Consider the following 23,144-nt stretch of genomic DNA (forward strand, 5'->3'; position numbering starts at 1 on the left):
TTAAGAGAATCTGCATCATTCAGTCACAAAATCTTCTCTCCAAATCAGAACCACAAACTATATTCTACATAGATGGTTCCCTGTTGGTAAAATATAAATTCAGACACGGAAATTCTACAACACCTTTTTGGAGAAGTCTTAATGATTACACTAGGATCAACAGAATCCTATAACCGAAAGTCCCTTTCTCTACTTTAACTTGCACTAACTGTGCTGTTGAGAAAGCTGCTTTCAGGATGTAAGAACTAAATTAAAATGAGTGTTTTCTAATAGGTGTGCAATACAGAGCTGGAAGCAAGAAGAACATTATCCACTTTAAGAAAAAGGAATATGATTGTGGGGGGGAAGTGTATGAAGTGAAAATATTGTTTGAATGTTTTACTGTAATTATTTAACACAAGGCCATATATTTAAATTATTATATTTGTCTATGTCATTTGAAAACATGTAATACATTTGGATAGAAGTGGGGGGTTCTTTGTGCATCTGTCAATAAGTAGCTTTTTGACATTTGTTTATTGCATGAAAATATGCTTGTAAGGAGTTTCATAGCCTATTCAGTGTAAGCCTATCTCCTTCATATTTAAGAACTTTGATATATGTTTGGATTTAAACAAGAGCAAATTGTTGTACATGCTTTGGAGGAAAAAATTTTTTAAGTGATTAAAAAATGTTTTTTATCTAATAATAACACAGTCCTATTATACTTCCTTTTACACATCATAATGAATGAGTGATCAAGAATACAACTGTAGATTTAAACTATAATGAAACAAAAAAGAAAGAACAAAAAAGACAGCCTGCATAGTGACAAGAATCTGTCTCCCCTCATGCCAGTGAAGTTCTAGCTGTGAGCATGCTCAGACCATGGGAGGCACCCAAGTTACTCTATCAGAACTCCTTCTGAGGTATGAGGAGGATACGTCTAATAACTCAATTGCTGTAAACTTATTATTATTCTTCTGGTTTTAAACATCTCTTCAGCCTCAGATTGATTGCAATGTTCCTTCTACTTCATTTCATCGTTCTGATCAATGTCAAAGGTAAGGCTGCTACTTTCTCGCTGTAAATAAGTGCAATTCCCAAAGATTACATTTCTATTTAGTTCTATGGCAGTTGTAATACATTCATTGGGGTGTTTAAAAAACAGACATCAAGTTTGCCTTGTATTTGTCATTATCTTTAATTGCTTGTAGTCCCATACAGCCTAGTAATTTTTAGATGCGACAAATTTTTCATGGAAACGTGGCTTTGTATGTTACTAAAGCTGTAAATAAAATATTTCAGAAAACAATGTTGACCCTATCAATGAAAATGCAGAAAACGTTTTCAGGATTGGTCTTTAAAAGTATGACGAATTAATAAACTAAAATTGTGTTTTGTGGAATTTCAACCTGTCCATAAAATTCACGTAACTGTTAGTAATATCAGTAAAAGTCTATCAGTTAAAATGTAGAAAACATTTTTAGGATTTTTTTTAAAGTATGACAAATTAATAAACTAAAATCATGTTTTGTGGAATTTCAACCTGTCCATAAAATTCATGTAATTGTTAGTAACTTTCTTGTGTTAACGTAATTAAACTGGGAACTCCAAAGCTACAGGCAGATCTAAAAACCAGTATCCGTCTCTAAAAGTAAACCTGTCTAAAATAAACTTATTAAAAATCCATAAAAGTGCATTTAGTTAGATAATTTTCTTTTGTTTTTAATTTGTGAACATTTTTATTTCAGTCGAACCCTTAATTTTTAAGTCAGTAACATTTTCATTGTAAAGCTGACCAAAAAATAAAACCTAAATCTTCACTTGGCTTTAAAGAAAAACACTTGTTGTCAGCCTACACCTTCATAAACAACGTGTTAATTATACCCAAGGTTTGCTGGGGCTTATTATTATTCAAAATGTTTCTATTTTAGTTTGTATTTTTTCTTAAAGAATTTTGATAAGCCTCTGAGAATAAAGGTTAAAATTTGAAATTATTTTTATTTTCTGAGAAATTTGTTTTAGGATTTTTAAATGTTTGATTTTATTAAGTGGATTCCAAGTGAATATATTAAATCTTGAAATAAAAGGCAATATTTATGAGGTATTATTTTAAAACTTCTAACAAACAAAAGATTTTTAAAAGACTTAAAATATCTCAATTTTATTTTGAATTTAAAACAATACTAAAACTTTACTTCAGGTATTTAAAAATATATATCTCCATACACCTAGCATGACTTTTAGTTTATATTTTAATACCTCCTACATGAAAAGCTAAGTATTAACTACGGGGAAACAATATATGAACTCATCATGCATGCAATACACTTGTAGCAAGCAGTCTATTTCTTTGATTTAAGGTCCTACTTTTGAAATTCATGTTCTATCCACATTTGAATATTCAATTTTATATGATTTTAAGAATATACAGCTACAAAGTAGTTTCTTGGATTTAAGACATGTCATAGAGATCATCTGTGCCCTTAAAAAATTATTTAATATAGAGGACTGTAACCATAGTTAACCAATTTTACTATACTTTTGCCTTTACTCATGATATGCATTTAATTGATTTTGCTTAAACCTTTTATGAGATGAAAAACATCTATTATTAAAATAACATTTGTGATTTACCATAATGTAAAGGCATCCTTCGAACTAAAACAAAAATTAAATTAGATAATTGTTGTTTGATTTTATTTCTAAGTAAATGCCACATTTCAAACTCCTAGTACCAACTTAATAAATACTTACGGGTTAATTATAATTCTCTGGAAATTTTTATTTTCTATTACTTTTGACTGCTAATTTACACCTTTATGTTTAAAATGGTTTATTTTCAAGGCAAGACACATTAATCAATGCTTTGACATCTTACTCCTACTTATAAAAATAATAGGATTTGCTATACCATTAGTAAAACTTTTTTCATTTTACAATAAAATTGTGGACAATTAAAATGGTAAGGCTCTTCATAGTAACCAAAGAAAGCTCATTTAGAATTGACTAAGAGTAAAGGTTGTCTTTTTAATTTATATAATATTTGTGATAGACTCTTAGGCCAGATCTAAACAAAATAGAAAATTAGAAATTATATGATTGTCTTTTCTTCTCTGACCATTATCACTCTGGAGTGCCTAAAGAATGAGTGATATTGACTGCATTAAGCTACAGGCAGTAATAGATAACTACACATAACAGATCTTATTATCATTGCGTGTATTTTATCATTAATTTATTCACTGTGTCTCTTTGTTAACCAACTTCAAACCACTTTTGAAAAAAACATTTCTTAATGGACAAATTAGGGACAATATTACAAATCAAAAACAGGGGCTTATGTAGGAAATTAGAAGCATGAAGTATTGAAGCTGCTACTTGGTAACTACCAATTGCTACTTACTCAAGTAATTTACTTAACCTCCAAAATATGCAGTTATCCAAAAGTCGGCCTGAGCAGTGTTTTGAAGGAAGCAGTGTTTGACTGCCCCCTAATGGCCACGCTCAAGGCACGCCTGGGATGGGACTTTATTAGGGATTCCACTCTGACTTGAGAAAAGCTTTTTCATCTGAATTTTAATTTTACACCTTTACATTCATGCTGTGGATAGTTGTGAAAATCAATTACATTTCAAGCCAGTCATCCCGAAGACTGACCTGCTTGCTGGCTGAATGGAGCCCACTGTGAGGGAGGAGGAAAAAGATCAGGAACATGGGAGTTAAAACCTTTAGAGATGTGTTATCTCTGAAGACACCAGCTAAATACATCTCACAACAGATGCTTACTCACTCGTGTGTTCATCTTACTGTGAATAAATATGACCAGATGTAATCAAAGAGTTTTAAGGCCTGTCACTTGAAGTGACAAAATTGCCTGCCATGTCAATTTTAAAGGCAAAATTGGGATGCTGCTTTTTAATAGGTTGATGTTAAAAAAAAAAATGGCACATTTTTATTCTGGAATACAGTAACCCAAATAAAATTCAATTAACAAAGAATGATTCTTTATAAATAGTTATGCTACAAAAACGGCACTGAATTTTTAGGAATACTTATCTATTGAAGAGCCCAGAACAGCTTGGTTTAGTTATTTGGTAAATATATGACTTTACATTCATTGGGTAAAATAAGTGTGCTTGTTTCACATGTGAAGTAGTAGTGGAATTGGAGGTCTAATTGTCTAAAAACAAAAAACAAGCCTCTCACAGGCTTTGCTCACCTGTACTTCCAGGTGTTTTGTATGAATTTTTAAAAATTAAGTTCACATTGAAAGTCAATGTTGTTATCAGAAAAGTGCCCCGAAGCCAAAATAAAACAGCTGATTCAACAGTCATGCGATCAACAGATTTTTAAGTGTTTTAAGATACGAAAAGAATTGAGATTGAGGCCATGCAGTGGTGCACACCTGTAATCCCAGCACTTCGGGAGGCGAGTGAATCACTTGAGGTCAAAAGTTCGAGATCAGCCTGGGAACCATGGTGAAATCCCACCTCTGCTAAAAATAAAAAAAAAAATAGGCAGGTAGGATGGTGCACACCTATGGTCCTAGCTACTTGGGAGGGTGAGGCAGGAAGATGGCTTGAACCTGGGAGGCAGAGATTGCAGTGAGCCGAGACTGTGCCACTGCACTCCAGCCTTTACAATGTGTTCAATGTGATTGATAAAGTTCTCCTTTCCTATCCTCCCCCTTCCCACTGTTCTGACTCTGGCCCCTTTGCTCCTGTTCAAGCCTCTCCCTTTTTCTTGCCCATCCCCTCCCTGCTGTCTCTCCCTTTGTGCTTTCTCTTCCCACCGTTCTTTATCCTCCTCTCCTCCTTGCCGTTGCAGGCATCTGTCTCAGCTGCTCTCCCAGCCTGTCTTCCCTCCATTTCTGTCTCACTCTCTTAACCCCATCCTTGTCTTCCTGGTGTTATCATCTCTGAAATCTCCCCTCTTCTCTCCTTGAATCTGCTCTTCAACTCTCTTGCTCTCTGAGTTCCCATCAGCTCCAGCTAAGCCTTTGTCCTGGCTACATCCCATTCTCCGTAACTCACACCTGCTCCATCCTGACTGGTCACATCTACCTTTTCATTTCCACTTTGGAAGACATCTATCCCTCGATTTGCCCCCTTCCTCAAGTATTCCTGTCTCTGATTGCCTCCTGTCTTTGCCAAGCTTCTTCCCCAGGGGCTTCCTGGATCTTCTTTGTCTCCCTTTTTTGGCCCTTGCCTTCTTTCTATTATTTGTCTCTATCCCCACAGTCTTTTGACCCGGCCAGTGGTCACCACGTCTGTTGCTTGCTAGAATACACGCCCAAACAGCACCAAATGAGTATTGCATTTCTGTATTACTTCAATACTGGCATGCTCTCTCTATCCAGGTGCCATAATTTGTCTACAATTCTGAAATGCAGAAAGCTCAGAAAACTGAGCTGATCACCTTTGCCTACAAAATCTGGTCAGAATTGGCCAGGAGCTATTTAAAACTCTTTATGCACCTATTGTAAAATTTCATACATTGTGCTATATAAAAATGTTCATGTGTTTGGTTATGGAATTTTGCCCCAGGCCCGTAGGAAACGTTACATAGCTTATAGCATGTGCATTAACTTTCTAAAATTAAAAAAAAATCATAAATTCTGCAACATATCTCTCCAAAGGGTTTCTGCTATGATGGTACAGATCTCTATTAGCCATCCTCCTCTTCAGATCACCAACTGTTCTATGCCATATTATTCTGAGTGGTATAATGGGTTTTTTATTTGCCCAAGGAAATTCAGTGTTAATAGAATATATCTGATGAAGGAAAGATAATTTTAACTAATTCTCCTTTTCTCTGATTCTAGTTTATTTTCTATTCAATCACTAGGTTTTTTTTTTTTTTCAGTGACTATATTATTTATTCCAATCACTCCAACTGTGTTTAAAGCTGTCTGCTTGGGGTTTTATAAACTTTCATTTTATTTCATGATATCTTCCTTCCATTACTTCTTTGAGACATTTAATCATGGAGCATTTAAACTAGTCTTTAAAGCTCTATCAGCTGGGCACAGTGGCTCACACCTGTAGTCCCAGCACTTTGGGAGGTTGAAGTGGGCAGATCACCTGAGGTCAGGAATTCGAGACCAGCCTAGCCAACATGGTGAAATCCTGTCTCTACTAAGAATACAAAAAATAGGCCAAGTCTAATGGTGCATGCCTGTAGTCCCAGCTACTCAGGAGGCTGAGGCAGGAGAATTGCTGGAACCCATGAGGTGGAGATAGCAGTGAGCCAAGATTGTGCCACTGCACTCCCTCTTCTGGATGCACTCCAGCCTGGGCAACAGCAACAGAGTGAGACTCCATCTCAAAAAAAAAAAAAAAAAAAAAAGCCTGTAATCCCAGCACTTTGGGAGGCCAAAGCAGGGGAATCACTTGAGGTCAGCAGTTCAAGACCAGCCTGGCCAACATGATGAAACCCCGTCTCTACTAAAAATACAAAAATTAGCCCAATGTGGTGGCAGGCACCTATAATCCCAGCTATTCGGGAGGCTGAGGCAGAAAAATCACTTAAACCCAGGAGGTGGAGGTTGCAGTGAGCTGGGATCACGCCACTGCACTCCAGCCTGGACAATAGTGCAATACTCTGTCTCAAAAAAAGAAAAAAAGTTCTATCATCTCCTAATTTCCCAAGTATGAATTCTCCATTTTTTGGAGCCCTGGACATTTTTGTAAAGTTGGAAGAATGTTTCTCCTGCACACAGCTCCCCAAAATAGTCCCCAAAAATACTTCCATCTAACCCAGAGAATATTCAGATCTGAACTGTCACATCTCAGGGTTTGTGCCTGTGGGTGATCCAGTTCCAAATCTCATGCCCATTTGCAGAGGTATTACTACTCCTTTCCCTGCTGGCCATGGGCAAGAAGCATTATTTAAATCACACTCTTGGTGGTCAGACAGTTATACCATGCCCCACGCATTGTCAGGGGTTCAGTCCCAGTCCTTGGCTTCAGGAGATCCCAGCCTCTGCCAGTTGGGCTGCACTAAGCCCCTTTCTCAAACTGGCATTGGACCCAGCTCTGATTGCTTCTCAAGTCCCAGCTCCCCGCAGAACAAGTGGCTTTTCATCCTCTCGCAACAGTGGCTTTTTCTGAATTCATGTTCTATGGAAAGCTTTCTCTCCTATAACCTAAATGTTTTAATGAAAAAATATAATATCAGTTTTTTCTGTGTCTATGGAAGAGTATGCTGTGAAAACATATTCAGAGTTTCCTCACAATGGATGACCTTGATCCAGAAGTTTAGGAAAGAAGGTAGCTTTTGTCCTTCAGATTGTGCGTTTTCAAAGATTGGACGTGGGTGAGCACACACAACAGAGATTTGGAATCGGGAAGTAAAGTCCTACACAAACATTAAGAGATTAGGAGAGGGAGGCAGCAGAGCAACAAGGATGCTGGATTTGGGGTCAGCAAACCCATGTTCAAGTCATAGCCTTGACCTTGACTAGTGTTTGGCTTTCGGCATACCAAATAATCTCTCTGCTTCATCCACAATACTTACATAATTATCTAGTTTTCAAGAACCGCTTGTCATGATGCCAAAGATTCCAGAACTTCAGCCCCTGAGGATTCACTAGGTCTATGGTGGGCCGTGGGTTCTGCACATTTGGGAAGCAGCCAGGTGATTCTGATAAACCTATTCCATGGATCATACCCCTGGAAAAACTGCTCAAAATATACACGGGCTTTTCTTTTCTTTGAGATGCTAATTTTTGTTATATTCTTTGTGTCTACCAGGATTGCTCATTGGATTTACCTGGATTATTTAATGCATTCATTCTACTTGAAATGGTGTTTTAAATGTGGGGATAATAAAAACAAATTAAGTATTTGGTAAGGGAATAGCTGAATCTACACTGTCTAATTATCAATATAAAGTTTCTTAACGAATAGTATAATTCAAAAACTGTAATTAATATGCTAGTTTACCTATAGAGCAGTCTTGATGTTAATCACTACTCCCGCCTTTAAGAGAAATTAATAAACCCATAACACAAATGGCTAGGGGAGAATCTCTTCTGATTTGGAGCCAGATTCTACTTCTTATTCATCACTTGGCTTTCATTATCCAATTTTTTATTCGATTATAGCTCAGCCAGTAGACATTAATTAGATAGGCCTCTCTCTTTTCCTCTTATTCACACCTTGCCTGGGACATTCTGTTTCAACCGCATAGTCTAAAAAATAGTATATCTATTGCTGTAGATATTTCTACTCCTAATTTCCTTTCATTAAACCAATGGTATATAAGGAATGTAGCAGGTATGGATTCTCTTTCATTCTGCCTTGAGAGCCACTATAAAATATGCCTGTAAAAGCCTCAAATTCAGTCTGAGGGTGAGATGATAGTCTCTACGTAAACTTTCTTATTGGTAAGAAAAGGATAATAATCTACACTGAGTGTTACGGGAAAACTCTGTTCCCTTATTTGAAGCCATTTCCTTTTTGGTTGCTTCCTGTTTCCCACTTTAAAACACCACTCTTACTGTAATAACTAAAGTTAAAATTAACTACTTGAAAAATAAGTTGCCTTCCCTAAAAGCACAGGCTTGTGAAATGCTGTTATTTTTGTTCACTTTACCTGTGAATTGTAAGTCTTGAAAAGAATAAAGCATGAGAAAATTACCTGTGCTATGACCCAATTCTCAAAATTATATGGGCTGCCTTACCCCAGCCTACATAGATTCCAGCTGAAAAATTAGGAGAGGCCCTTTGCCACCGCTCCTCTTCCATAGAAGATGGCTAAAAAAAAAAACCAGAAGATGGTGCCAAGCAAGTTTTTCATTTAAAAAACTGAAGCATTGGTGTAAGATAAATGAAAAAAAGAAAATGAGCATAAAGCTATTATATGTACTCAACCTACATTGATGTCACAGTCAGCAGATGTACGCCCAAGTTTGGCCTGAGCTTCTGATGTGGATTATCACTGAAGTGTTCATGTGCTCTCCACTCCCATATATGTAGCTTTAGGTCTACGTGGCTCACTTACAGAAACAGCATTGCTATTCCTGAAAATGTTAAGTTTAGATAACAATTTTTGAGGCAGCTGCTATATACTAAGAACTGAAAACTTTTCTAGCCATTGAGAGAATCAAAATTAATAAAATAAATTCCCTTACTTTTAATGGCAAAAACCGTAATTTATTTTTGCACCAGCCTAATATAGTAACAATGACATGCCATAAACATTACATAGAGGTACGTGCAAGATGGTTTGAGTAGAAGAAAAGGAAAGATTGTACTGAGGAGTGGTTTGGGAAAGTCTCAGTAAAGTTTTTACAGAAATGATTTCTGAGATGAATATCAAAGACATAGGAAATGTACCTAAAATGTCATTTCATTTTAGCTACAGAGAACACCACATGCTACAATCTTAGTATCTTGATTATCTTAAAAGTCGGGGCTGCCAGGAATGTTTTCCTAACTGAATACAAGATAATTGTAAAATTGAAGGAGAACTGTCCACTGGCCCTGCTTGATCTGAAATCACTTTGGATTTGTTCATTTTCAAGACTAGATAGTATGTCATTGAGGAATATTCCACAAGTTTTTATCCATTTTATTTTTCAAAGATCCTTGGATTGTTTCTAGCTTGGGGCTATTATGAATAATGCTTCTGTGAATATTCTTACATGAATCTCTTGGTGCACATGTGCATGAATTTCTATGGGCATTTACCTAGAAGTAAATCTACTGACTCATAGGGTTTGCACAACTTCAAACTTAGTAGATAATGACAAACTGTTTTCCAAAGCAGCTGTTCCAATTAACACTTCCACCAGTGTGTGAGAATTTGCATGATTTTACATCCTCACCAAATAGTGTATTGTTGGGCTTTTAAAAAAAATTATACCCATGCTAGTAATCTTAGTGAATTTTATTGTGGTTTTAAGTTGCATTTCCCTGATTATGAATTAGATTTAATGCCCTTTCAGATGTTTTTTGTCATTCAAATATCCTCTTTCGTTCAGTACCTATTCAAGTCTCTTGCCCATTTTTCTATTTACTGTTCATTTTTTCTTTATTGATTAGTGGGACATCTATATGTTTGCTAATTACAGACACTTTGCAAATATCTTTAACTCTTCAGCTTGTTTCTACTCTCTCTTAGTGATGACTTTTTTTTTTTGAGACGGAGTTTCGCTCTTGTTACCCAGGCTGGAGTGCAATGGCGCAATCTCAGCTCACTGCAACCTCCGCCTCCTGGGTTCAGGCAATTCTCCTGCCTCAGCCTCCCGAGTAGCTGGGATTACAGGCACGCACCACCACGCCCAGCTAATTTTTTGTATTTTTTAGTAGAGACGGGGTTTCACCATGTTGACCAGGATGGTCTCGATCTCTTGACCTCGTGATCCACCCACCTCGGCCTCCCAAAGTGCTGGGATTACAGGCGTGAGCCACCGTGCCCGTCCCTTAGTGACGACTTTTTAAAAATACATTCTTACTTTTTATATCTTTTAGTTAATCTAATTCAGTTATCTTTTCCTTTATGATTTGTGTTTTTCTTTGAGTTTTCTTCTTTGTATTCTCCTTAATACAGCTACCTCACAATCATAAAAAATTTTCTCTTATGTTATCTTCTAGAAATTATATTGTTTCACATTTCATATTTTGATCTATTCTACCTGGAATTGACCATCCCCTCGCCCCACTGCTCTGTGGTACAAGTGATTACATGTGTGTCTGGCTTTTTCCAAACTTTCTATTCTGTTCCATTGGTCTATTTTTCAACCTTTGTACCGCCATGACACTGCCTGAACCATTGTACCACTATAATAAGTCTTGCCATACTGACCACGAGTCCTCTCTCCTTATTCTCTTCTTCAGTGTTGGTTTGGCTCTTCCTGTTCTTTTGTACTTCCACATGCTGCCTTTGAGAATCAACTTATCCATTCCTACACACATACTCTCGGGATTTTTGTTCAGATTGCTTTGAATCTATAGATTGATTTGGGGAAAGAATGAACATCTTTAAAATACTGTCTTCCACTTATTTAGGTTTTAATGTCCTTCACTAATAGTATATACTTTATATAAATGTCTTGCCCATTTTTGTACATTTATTCCTAAATACACGACCCTGTTCATGCTATAGCAAAAGGTGTGTTTTTAAAAAGCATTTCATTGTCTAATTGTTGCTAATATTTAAAAACACAATTGACTTTACAGAAACCTTGCAAAACTCACCAATACTAATAATTTATTATTTTGGATTTTAATATTCATACTGTATTATATATTAAATCACTGTTTTTTATGTCTTTTAATAGTCATACCAAATTATATATTAAACCACTGTGTTACGTCTTCTCTTCCAATATATATACCATTAATTTACTTTCCTTGCTTAACTCCATTGGCTAAGCCCGCCAATACAATAACAAATAGATATAGGAATAGTGGATATCATTGTCCTGTTCCCAGTCTCAAAGGGAAAGCCTTCAAAAACTCACTCACTTGCTGTGGGGTTTTATAGATAACTACACTTAATTAAATCAAGTAAGTTACCTTCTATTTTTAGTTTGTATAGTTTGTTTGTTTGTTTTGTTTTGTTTCTTGTGACAGTCTCGCTCTGTTGCCAGGCTGGAGTGCCCTGGCACTATCTCAGCTCACTGCAATTTCTGCCTCCTGGGTTTAAGTAATTCTCCTGCCTCAGCCTCCTGAGTAGCTGGGACTAAAGGTGTGTGCCACCATGCCCAGCTAATTTTTGTATTTTTAGTAGAGACAGCTTTCATCCTGGTAGCCAGGATGGTCTCCATGTCTTGACCTCGTGATCTGTCCACCTCAGCCTCCCAAAGTGCATGAGCCACTGTGCCCAGCCCTTCACAGTTATTTTTAAGTCAGAATATGGTAGTTCCATCTCTGGAGCCTCTCATAAGCAGAGTAAAAGACAAGTGACAAACTGCGAGAAAATCATTGTGGGTTACAGAACAGAGGGCTAACCTCCCTAAAGAATTCTGGTTGCATTTCCAGATTCCGTTTTCTCACACGTAGTTCCAAACACTGGTCCTGACTATTGCTGTCAGGAATGAAAGTTTCACCATCTCATCAGCATGAATTAGATGAAAGACAGTGTTTTCAAAGGAATACAGTTTTCATCAAGCCAAATGTATTCCTTTGAAAAGATTGTCTTTTCTTCTGTAAATACATTCTAATTTTTAACAATAAAATACTACTTTTCTAATAAATCAATGTTAAAATATATGGTAACTCAGGGTTTTTAAATCGTCCTTATTTTACAAACCAAAACATCAGTAACTTTTGGCAAGTTTCTCTAAATTCTTTTCTTTTCTTTTTTTTTTTTTTTTTTTTTTGAGACGGAGTTTTGCTCTTGGTACCCAGGCTGGAGTGCAATGGCACGATCTCGGCTCACCGCAACCTCCATCTCCTGGGTTCATGCAATTCTGCCTCAGCCTCCCGAGCAGCTGGGATTACAGGCACGCACCACCATGCCCAGCTAATTTTTTGTATTTTTGGTAGAGACAGGGTTTCACCATGTTGACCAGGATGGTCTCGATCTGTTGACCTCATGATCTACCCGCCTCGGCCTCCCAAAGTGCTGGGATTACAGGCTTGAGCCACTGCGCCCGGCCTAAATTCTTTAATTGAATTTACTTGGTCTAAGAAATGCAAAAGTCTAGAAACCTCAGTGTATTGACAAAGTGAACAGCCAATGAATTAAGGAGATAAAGAGGAAGAAAAGGAATCTTTAGAAAATATGGAGGAAAAAAAACCTGGTGACCAAGGTTGGATGTGTCAAAGGCAGGACACCAATCAAGATCAGGACTATAAAAGAGCCATTGGATTTAGTGTCAAAAGGGACAACAGAGATTCTGGTGATAAGAATGTCAGTGGAGCAGCAAGGTCAAGATGGAAGCTGTGGATTTAAGAACAAAAGTGTGATAAGGAAGTAGAGACACTGACTTACTTGTATGGTTCTTCTGAGAAATTTAATCGTGAAGTGGAGGAGAGTATATCTCAGTTTTACAGGCAGGCAAATCTAACAGGATTTGGGTTGGTTGACTGGTTTATTTGTTTTGAAGATGGGAGATGAACAATGGAGAGACAAAGATATTGAAAATAGCCCGGAGCAGTGGCTCACGACTATAATCCCAGCACTTTGGGAGGCTGAGGTGGGTGGATCACTTGAGGTCAGGAGTTCAAGACCAGCCTAACTGACATGGTGAAACACCATCTCTACTAAAAATACAAGAAACAATGAGCCAGGTGTGGTGGCACACACATGTAATTCCAGCTACTTGGGAGGCCGAGGCAGGAGAATCACTTGAATCCAGGAGGTGGAGGTTGCAGTGAGCTGAGATCACGCCATTGCACTCCAGCCTGGGCAATAAGAGTGAAAATCCATGTCAAAAAATATGTATATAATATAGGAAAGAAAGGAAACAATGAATGCAGAGCCTGAGAAAGTGAGGTCAAGAGGAATACAGAACATAGATGGAAGGCTTTACTAAGGGAAGGAAAAGAGACTTTCATTCTTTGTACATCACAAAAGAAGCATCCAGGGCCTTGGTCTAGTCCTGTGCAGTTTCCACATACTCAGCAAGAGCAGCCTACGTTGACAGTACCCACACTTGCATGAGGTGGGTCCTCTCCAAACACACACTGCAGCTTGGGATGCAGGTACATTCATAAGTGGTTGGGAATAGAATCTGGGACAATTCCCACTAAGAGGAAGAATGGCCAGTGAAAGTTCCATGTGACATAGCATTTAATGCCTCTGAGAGGAATTAAAAGACAGAGAGAGGCAAAGGGACCAAGGTACCACCTTCTCTCCACATTTCCCAAACCAAATTCCCAATGGGCTTCCTCTCATCTGTCTCCTTCACAATCCCCCTTTCCGTGGTCTTCTCCCCTTCACCCACCACACTACCCATTCTCTCCATTCACTGTTCTCAGCCAGGCTTTAGGAATAAGGTAGTCTCTCAACTCACGCAGAACAAGAAGAATTTTACATACTAAAAGATAAGATTTTAACCTAAAAGAATGCATCTCTAAAGTTAGAGTTTTGGCAGTTCACCAGTCAGCAGAAATAATACTTTTGGAAGAGAAGTCTTCCTTCTTCTCTTAAATCCCTTACAATCCACAAGGGCCACGGTATTCTGTTCGTGACTCACATAAAGGCACCCAGGCAAGGAGGATGTGGGGCTGACATCCATCCCTGTTAAGGATGATGTTGGCAGTTTGAAATTCTTTTTTTTTTTTTCAATATAAATCAAAATGTATTGAGCCTACATTCTGTTCCATGACGTTAGGCATCGTTTCCCCAAATCTGTTTTTCAAACATCAGGGAGTCATCTGAAAAGGGAGAGGAGTAATATTTTCTGCTCCCGCCAAAAAGAATATCTGTGAGTAGTGTCCTGAGGGAATTTCACCAGCATGAAGTGGTGGCTTTGTCCCACAACAAAACGACAGAAAATAGAGGCTGGGAGAACAGGAATCTCTGAAATGGAAAGGAGGTGGGGTAAATATGTGTGAATGAAACTGGATCAAAATTCTGAATATAAGGATTAATGTGGCCAAGAAACACCATCCAGGCAGGGAGGACCAAACTGTTACATCAAAGGGTAGGACTGCCAAGTTTAAAAAAAATGACAACCTCCAAAAGGCCAATTTCTCTTCGCCTACCTTAACATAAAAGCCTTTGAAGACAGACTTCCCTAGCTTTCTTCAAACAAACAACAAATCATCCACCCCGCAAAGGTGGACTTTTAGTAAAATTCACTCTTTGCAGAAGTGGGGGCGCTCCGAGCAGGTGCACTCAGCTGATGGAGCTGCTTCTCCTTGGCTTCTCAGTGGAGCTGCCAGGGATGGTGCTGCTGCCCACCTCAGAGATCCCAGCTCCTGAGTTCCAGGTAGGAATGGATGCTGTCTGCCTTGCTGACTGACAACAAAACACAGCACATAGTAGGCACTAAGTTAACACTTTCTGGATGCTAAATGAATGTTTCCTCTGGTGCTGCAGTTAGTAGGCTCTTTAGAGCAGATAGCACAGGCTTCATCAGTAATTTCCACAGCCCCTCTGCAGCACCATTGCCTTCCTCGGTGGCCATGTGGTCTGACTTGGGTTGAACACCATTAAGGGTGATGCACTCCTCCTTGGCCTGTACCCTCTGTGCTCCTCCTGGAGCCATTGTCCCTGGTGTTAGAGCCAGAACATCTAGCTGAGAGGATACAGGCTTTCTTCAGCTGTATGTAGGACTAGCATTGGCAGAGAAATCCAGAAAGCAAAGGGGACTTGTATATCTCCATCAATTCTGAAACTGAGGACCTGAAATATGATTCTCACCTGCTGTTTCCCAATAACCCAGAGAAAGTGTCGATGGGCAGCAAAAAATAGCTTTGGGAAGCAGTCCAGGTGGCTTTAAAAAGCCAAACAAACTTCATTTTAAAATCTCTTGGCACAGACACGTCCAGAATATTGACCAGAAGACAGAAGAAGAGTGATTACTGAGCAATTCTCCTTCATATGTTCGAGCCTCCCTTCAGCTGTGTGTTTGGAAGGGGTCCCATGGAAACCACTGAAGAAGCCATCAGCATTGGGGGGATGCAGGCATCCTCCATTTTCATACTCCCCAAGCTTCAATCAAAACTGTCTCTTTCTACTTTCACAGATGGCAGGAAGAATACACAACAGAATCCACTTTCTACAGACAGCTAGCAATTCTTTTTCACTATGTACCAAGTACAGCAGGGGTTCTTAATTATTATTTAATTTGTATAATGACAGAGCAGAATGATAAATGAGGTGCATGAAAGACTAAACAGTATTTTCTCATCAGAATAACAGCCTAATTGTGCCGCTTTGGGAAGCTTAAATTTTGAAAAGCGCTCTCCTTCTATTCCTTTTTTTTTTTATTTCTAAATGACTCATTAATTCACATGTTCATTTACAAAATTATGAGTACCAAGTAAGGTACTAAGTTAGACAATAGAGATATAGGCCACAGAGAGAGAAGGGTGGGGAACAGACTGTGTTCATTTGTTTTCCTTCTACTTAAAATTTGTGCTTTGAAATGTCTTCAGGAAGATGCCACTCCGGGGTGGAAAACGGAATTATGAGAAATGCAGTTGACAGGTTCTATTCATACATGTTCAGTCTCTTCCACCCCTTTTTATCCACACCTACTAGATGCAACTCAATTTTTTTCCTAGGGAAAAGGAAACCATCTTGATGCCTTTTATTTATGACAGTTGATTGCTTGTTTGCCCCTGCCTCCTAGACAGTCTGCATATGTGAAATGGGCATTTAGTTAGGTCCAGCCCTCAGAGAACTCACAGTCAGCCGGGCAAGGTGGCTCATGCCTGCAATCTCAGCACTTTGGGAGGCCAAATAGGTGGATCATTTGAGGTCAGGAGCTGGAGACCAGCCTGACCAATATGGTGAAACCCCATCTCTACTAAAAATACAAAAATTAGCCAAGCATGGTGGCGTGCTTCTGTAGTCCCAGCTACTGTGGAGGATGAGACAGGAGAACTGCTTGAACATGGGAGGTGGAGGTTGCAGTGAGCCGAGATTGCGCCACTGTACTCCAGCCTGGGAGACAGAGCAAGACTCCCAAGCAGAAAGAAAAAAAAAAAACCCTCACAGTTATTTTCATGATAAACCCTGGAAGGAAATACCACGTGCCACCTTCAAAAGATCCTACTCACACTGCCTCACCTTTCCATTTCAAAATACTCTGTAATTGAATGCTTAATCGCTTCTTCTAAACATTCAGAAAATATTGTTAGGAGGTTGTAAGGACATTTTCCTTGGTTATTTATCATTTACAGTCCTCCTTCAGCTTTCAAAAGAAATTTGAAATGCAATAAAAATCATGCATGTGATACTGCTTTCAAGATGGAGTAACATAAAGAAGTAGGGAAAGCTTTTATTTTAGTCCCTTTTATTTCTTTCAAAGAAGTCACACAAAAAAATCATGAAATGCTATGGCACAGGAAGCTTCCATTTTACAGAGCTTCCTTCTTAACATTCTATTTTCTTACCTGGTGTGGAAATTGCCTATGTGCTGACATTAGCCCAGTGTTACCATGGGCCAGGCACTGTCCACACTTCATAAGCATCAGCTTGTCTAGTCCCCTAAACACACCCACAAGGGAGATGCTGTCATTAATCCTACTTTAAATTCGAGGAAACAAAGATTTTTTTTTTTTTAATTTTACTTTAGGTTCTGGGGTGCATGTGCAGGTCATGCAGGGTTGTTGCATAGGTGCATACTATATCCAGCATTTCTCCCCATGTTATCCCTCCCCACCCTTCCTACCACCCGCTGTCCCTCCCCTAGCCCCTGCCCCCCAACTGCCAGCAAACTGACACAAGAACAGAAAACCAAACACCGCATGTTCTCACTCATAGGCTGGTGTTGAACAATGAGAACACGTGGTCTCAGGGAGGGGAAACAAAGATTTAAAGAGGTTACGTAGCCTGCTCGAGGTGTCACAGCTAGTGAGCGGCAGAGAGAATACTAATCCAGGTCTGAGTGTCTCCGGAGTGCATTAGCACTAATGAATGTGTTTAAATAGTGGGTCACATCCCATTAGGGGATCATGAAATCAACTTGGAGGCTTGTGATCCCTTCTCAACTGAATAGAATAGCAACAATCAGAGGTCATCCCACATAACTTTAAAAAAATGATATTTCAGGAAATGTTTTCATTATATGGATGTGGGTGTGGGTGTGGGCATGAGTGTGCGTGGGTATGTGCTACCGTGTGTGGGTATGAGAGTGAGTGCGGGGGTGTAGGTGTGTGTCTGGAGTGTGGGTGTGGATTGTGATATAAATCACAGGTGTATGCTGGATTGTGATATAAAATACCTTTCTAGGCTGGGAGCAGTGGCTCACGCCTGTATTCCCAGTTTGGGAGGCTGAGGTAGGCAGATTGCCTGAGCTCAGGAGTTCACGACCAGCCTGGGCAACACGGTGAAACCTGTCTCTATTTTTTAAAAATACAAAAAAAATCGGGTGTTGTGTGCCTGTAATCCCAGCTACTTTGGAGGCTGCGACAGGAAAATTGTTTGAACCCAGGAGGCGGAGGTTGCACTCCAGCCTGGGTAACAGAGAGATACTCCATCTCAAAAAATAAATAAGTAAAATATGTTTCTAACTGTAAATTACTGCCTTAAAAAATTTCTGAGCCACCATACAAAGACATATTGACTCTCTCTATCTCTCTCTCGTTCATGTTCCAAACACAGGAGGACTACTCGTTTTTATAAATCTGCCTCCTATAGAAATTTTTACAAGCAAGAAGTTAAAGGATTTTAAAATCTATAACTCAGTATGTCTCTCCCTGCATGAACAGGCTTAACAAGACAAACCCGATGCCATGCAGCAGAGAAGCCTTCCTAAAATAGTCACAGACTTGACTGGTCTTATGCCTAGTTGCGGATAGTAAATCTTTCATCCACTACTGCAGCAATAGCAGAGAAAATAATTTTTGCTTTTGTAAGAACAAAACACCAATGAGCAGAAAAGCATCCAAAAGCCATGCTCTGAGTCTTCTTCCTCAGTCAGAAAAGATCCCAATGTTGTGGCCGTCCAACGTCTGAGAGCGTGCACCAGCACACACGGCTGCCCCGGAGAGGGCCAGAGGCTCTGCTTTTTGGTGCTTGCTGGATCTCCAGGGTCATCAGAACTAAATGACTCAAGCTCAGATAATCTATTCATCCTCCCTAATGACATCACTAAAAGCTTCATGTGCATTTGTAATTCAGACATAGTGTTACTGCCTAAACTCCACTCCTACCATTTAACAAATGACATTACATGGTAATGACAGCAGTAGGTTCTACCTCCTTTAGGAGTCTCCTGTGGGGCCTCAGGGGAGGACATCTCTCTGCAAGGCAGCATTTGCGTGGAGGGCTCAGGCCTCACAAGGGCATTTTCCCAAGAACCAAAGTAGATGTGCCTTCGAGTTCTCAGTCATTTCCTCATCTTTATTTGGGGATCATACTAACTGTACACAGTTGCCATTAACATGAAATCAAGTAACTAGGAAATTCCCAGCACAGAGTAGACGCTGATCCTCAAAGTTTGCTCCTTATTCCTTTGCTATGTTAAAAAGATCACCTCCCACACCCGCACAAGGAAATTCATGGTCATGATGCCAGCCTTCAGTGGCGTGGTTAGGAGCACTATGCCCACATCCCTTTATCCCTTGTTCCCTTCAATGAGTCACAATGACCTACAGCCATTCCTGTGTCTACACTCTCCTTAAATCAATTTCTGTGAAGTTCCAAAATTTTTTTTTTTTTTTAGACGGAGTCAAGCTCTGTCACCCAGGCTGGAGTGCAATGACGCCATCCTGGCTCACTGCAACCTCTGCCCCCCAGGTTCAAGTGATTCTTCTGCCTCAGCCTGCTGAGTAGCTAGGACTACAGGCATGTGCCACCATGCCTGACTAATTTTTGTACTTTACTAAAGACGGATTTCACCATGCTGGCCAGGCTCGTCACAAACTTCTGGCTTCAAGTGATTTTCCTACCTCAGCCTCCCAAAGTGCTGGGATTACAGGCGTGAGCCACTGCACCTGGCCAGAATTCCTTTTTTAAACATCCAAGACTTTCATAATTTTATTACCCAACTTACAAACATGCCTCTTTATTTTCTGAAAAGTTTTCTCTCAAAACTGAAAGAATATCTCTTACATCTAAATTGCTAGAATTGTTTTGGTCATCTATCCATAGATATAATAATTTGTAGAATGTCAGTTATATTTCCTTTCTTTAGTTTCTTATTCAGCTCAGCAGTTATTCAACTCTCATTGGTCTTCCCTTATGTACCCTGCACCAGAAGATTATTTCTATCTAGTCCTGCTTTGTGCTCCTTGAAATGCAGGTTCCTGAATTGACCAATCGTCTCATGGTATAATGGCAAAGGGTGTGCCTACGGGGTTAAAGGGATGTTTCAACCCCACTGTGTCACTTCCCAGATGAACCACTGCAGGCAAGATAGGCAGCTTCCCTAATTCCAAAATATGAACGATAATATCACCCATCCCATAGTATGGCTGAAAGATTAATGATGATAACTACTGTGTGAAGTGTCTGGCAAACAGCAGACACCTGACATGAGTGTTCAATGGTCAGTCCTAGTTCCCCTCATTCTAATGTGTTTCTGGATGTCTCTCTAGCTCACGCTTAAACTCTCCCTTTGCAGGTATATTTTTATCATGCCACCTCAAATTCTTCTTATAAAAGATTAACAAGTAAATAAATCTACACATTTGACTGTATTAGCTCATGGTTATACCTTTCTGTTTCCAAGAGTGTATGACTCCTTGATTTCACACAAAACTAGGACAATATATCTGGTTTTGTTTATGATTACCTTGTGGAAGTGAATTCAAAATGAACCTGGATTCTGTTTCTGATATAGCTAGTGTTGGGTGTAATCATGGCTGTTTAAAATGTTATAATAGGCCAGGCGCGGTGGCTCACAGCTGTAATCCCAGCATTTTGGGAGCCCAAGGTGGGCAGATCATGAGGTCAGGAGTTTGAGACTGGCCTGGCCAACATGGTAAAACCATGACTCTACTAAAAATACAAAAATTAGCCAGGCATGGTGGTACATGCCTATAATCCCAGCTACTCAGGAGGCTGAAGCAGGAGAACCGCTTGAATTTGGGAGGTGGAGGCTGCAGAGAGCTGAGAGCATGCCATTGCACTCCAGCCTGGCAACAGAGTGAGACTCCATATGAAAAAAAAGTTGTCATTAAGAATATGATTCAAAGAAAGTGTGCGCTGAGAATAACACTAGAGGAACTCAACTGTTATGTTTCTTGTGAAAATTAAATGAGACAGCGTGGAGAGAGCATGGCCATGGTAACACTGTGTTCTGCCTCCTCTTTCACGTAGATTTTGCACTGAGTGAAGGTAGCATGATCACCCCTCTCTGCCAAAAAGGATATTTTCCCTGTGGGAATCTTACCAAGTGCTTACCCCGAGCTTTTCACTGTGATGGCAAGGATGACTGTGGGAACGGGGCGGACGAAGAGAACTGTGGTGAGTGCTCCCCTCGGCTCCACATGTGTGCCTCACTTTATGAACACCCCAAAACTATGGGTCGGTTGGATAATGATGGTGATGAACTAGGAAAGCTGATTTGGTGTTCTGTAGGGACTCTCTTTGAAACACAAATAATGACTCCCCAGGGTATTTGTGATAACAACTTGAATTTTTGTATATAGAGGTTGCTTAAGTCAGAAATACAGTGTCATAAAATGTTATATTTTATAAAAACTGAAATTATATTTGAAAATCTACCTAAATACTCACATTTTAATTTTAAGGGGATTCCTATGACTACCTCCTTATGGCTGGTAATTTGGTTCAGCTTCAAGAATATTCACAAAGTGGCCAAGCACAGTGGCTGACACCTGTAGTCCCCAGCACTTTGGGAGGCCAAGGCAGGTGCATCACTTGAAGTCAGAAGTTTGACATCAGCCTGACCAACATGGTAAAACCCCGTCTCTACTAAAAGTACAAAAAAAAAAAATTAGCTGGGTGTGGTGGTGGATGCCTGTAATCCCAGCTACTGGGGAGGCTGAGGCAGAAGAATCCCCTGTACCTAGGAGGCAAGGTTACAGTGAGCCGAGATTGTGCCACTCCAGCCTGGGCAACAAGAGTGAAACTTCATCTCAAAATAAAAAAGAAAAAAGAAAAGAATATTCATAAAGTGTGAATGGGCCTAGCTAGAGAATTAATTGTTAAAACAGACCTATACTGAGTGCCCACTATGTGCCAGGGGCTCTCCAAATCACTGGGACACAGTGAGCACAAGGGAGACAAGTGTCTTGACCTTGTGGAGTTCACATGGGCAATGTGAACTAAGATGATAAACCTGTATATAAAACTTAAATAGTCTCAATATGATAAGTAAGGAAATGAAAGAGGATAATGAGATAGAAACTTGAAGGGAGGGATACTTCAAGGACATAACCAGAGAAAATCTTTTTAAGATGGTGACACTTGGATTGAGAACTAAATTTAAAAAAAGAAAGAAACTATGAAATATTCTGGAGGGGCAGAATTCCAGGCATAGGCAACATCAAGTGCAAAGGCCCAAAGCTGACTGAAACAGGATAATGTGTTTGATGATGTGTGGCTCAAGCAGAGTGAACAGGGGTATACACAGGAAATGAAGGGGTAACCAGAGGCCAGATCACAGAGCATCTTACATGCCAATTTCAGCTCTGTTTATTGAAACAAAAAAATATTCTTCTCTGGAGGAAACTGATGCCAAGAGAGGCTGACATGTCTAGTTAATCTGAAAGAACCCTGTGTGTTTTCTGCCACAGAGAGCTACCTCTCTTCAGTACTGCCAACCATCCATTGAAGTGGGGCAGCAAAGCCCACACATGCATCTCTAAAATCTGCTGTCCTTCCCTGGGAAACTCAGGCATGCCTCCCTCTGAGGGACACAGCCTCTGCCCACACTTCTCATGGATCACTTCTACTCATTCTTTAGGGCCCAGTTTAAGTGTCTCCATCTCCAGGAGGGCTTCCCTGGCCCCCCAGAAGCTGTATCACTGGTCTAGGATGACTGCAGTTTCTCTGTGTTATCACAGCACTCTGGGTGTATCTGTATACTGCACGAAGTAGAATGCCTTATCTTTTCACTGTTGTTGTTGTTTTTAGTTTTAGTTTTTTGGAGGGGGTGAAGTCTTGCTCTTGTCGCCCAGGCTGGAGGGCAATGGCTCAATCTCGGCTCACTGCAACCTCTGCCTCCTGGATTCAAGTGATTCTCCTGCCTCAGACTCCTGAGTAGCTGGGATTACAGGCGCCTGCCACCATGCCTGGCTAATTTTTGTATTTTTAGTACAGACGGGGTTTCACCATGTTGGCCAGGCTGGTCTGGAACTCCTGACCTCAGGTTGTCTGCCTGCCTTGGCCTTCCAAAGTGCTGGGATTACAGATATGAGCCACCACGCCTCACATAATAAATTGTATTTATCTTCCTAGAAAGGAACTTTTTGAGAAGAGACCTGAGTCTCATCACTAGAGCCAAGAGCAGTAGAATACACAGTAAGCACTCAATCAGTGCTCAGTTTTGGGGGCAGCTCTCTGGATGCCAACGGGCAAGTTAGCCAAATTCTTGTCCTTTCCTCCTTGCTGCATGG

At 39.8% G+C, this 23,144-nt stretch overlaps 1 protein-coding gene across 1 annotated transcript in view; it reads left to right on the plus strand.

Annotated features, from left to right (window-relative positions):
* Positions 1–952: 952 nt before the first annotated feature.
* Positions 953–23,144, plus strand: part of RXFP2 (relaxin family peptide receptor 2) — a gene marked incomplete at its 5' end in the record, with an annotated part of 66,339 nt that continues 44,147 nt past the window's right edge. Inside the window, 2 exons of the mRNA XM_017973025.5 lie at positions 953–1,043; positions 20,881–21,027. Coding sequence (XP_017828514.5) covers positions 953–1,043; positions 20,881–21,027 — 238 coding nt within the window. The remainder of the gene's footprint in view (positions 1,044–20,880; positions 21,028–23,144) is intronic.

The sequence above is a fragment of the Callithrix jacchus genome, chromosome 5 (genome assembly GCF_049354715.1).
Source record: "Callithrix jacchus isolate 240 chromosome 5, calJac240_pri, whole genome shotgun sequence".
Classification (NCBI taxonomy): Eukaryota; Metazoa; Chordata; class Mammalia; order Primates; family Cebidae; genus Callithrix; species Callithrix jacchus.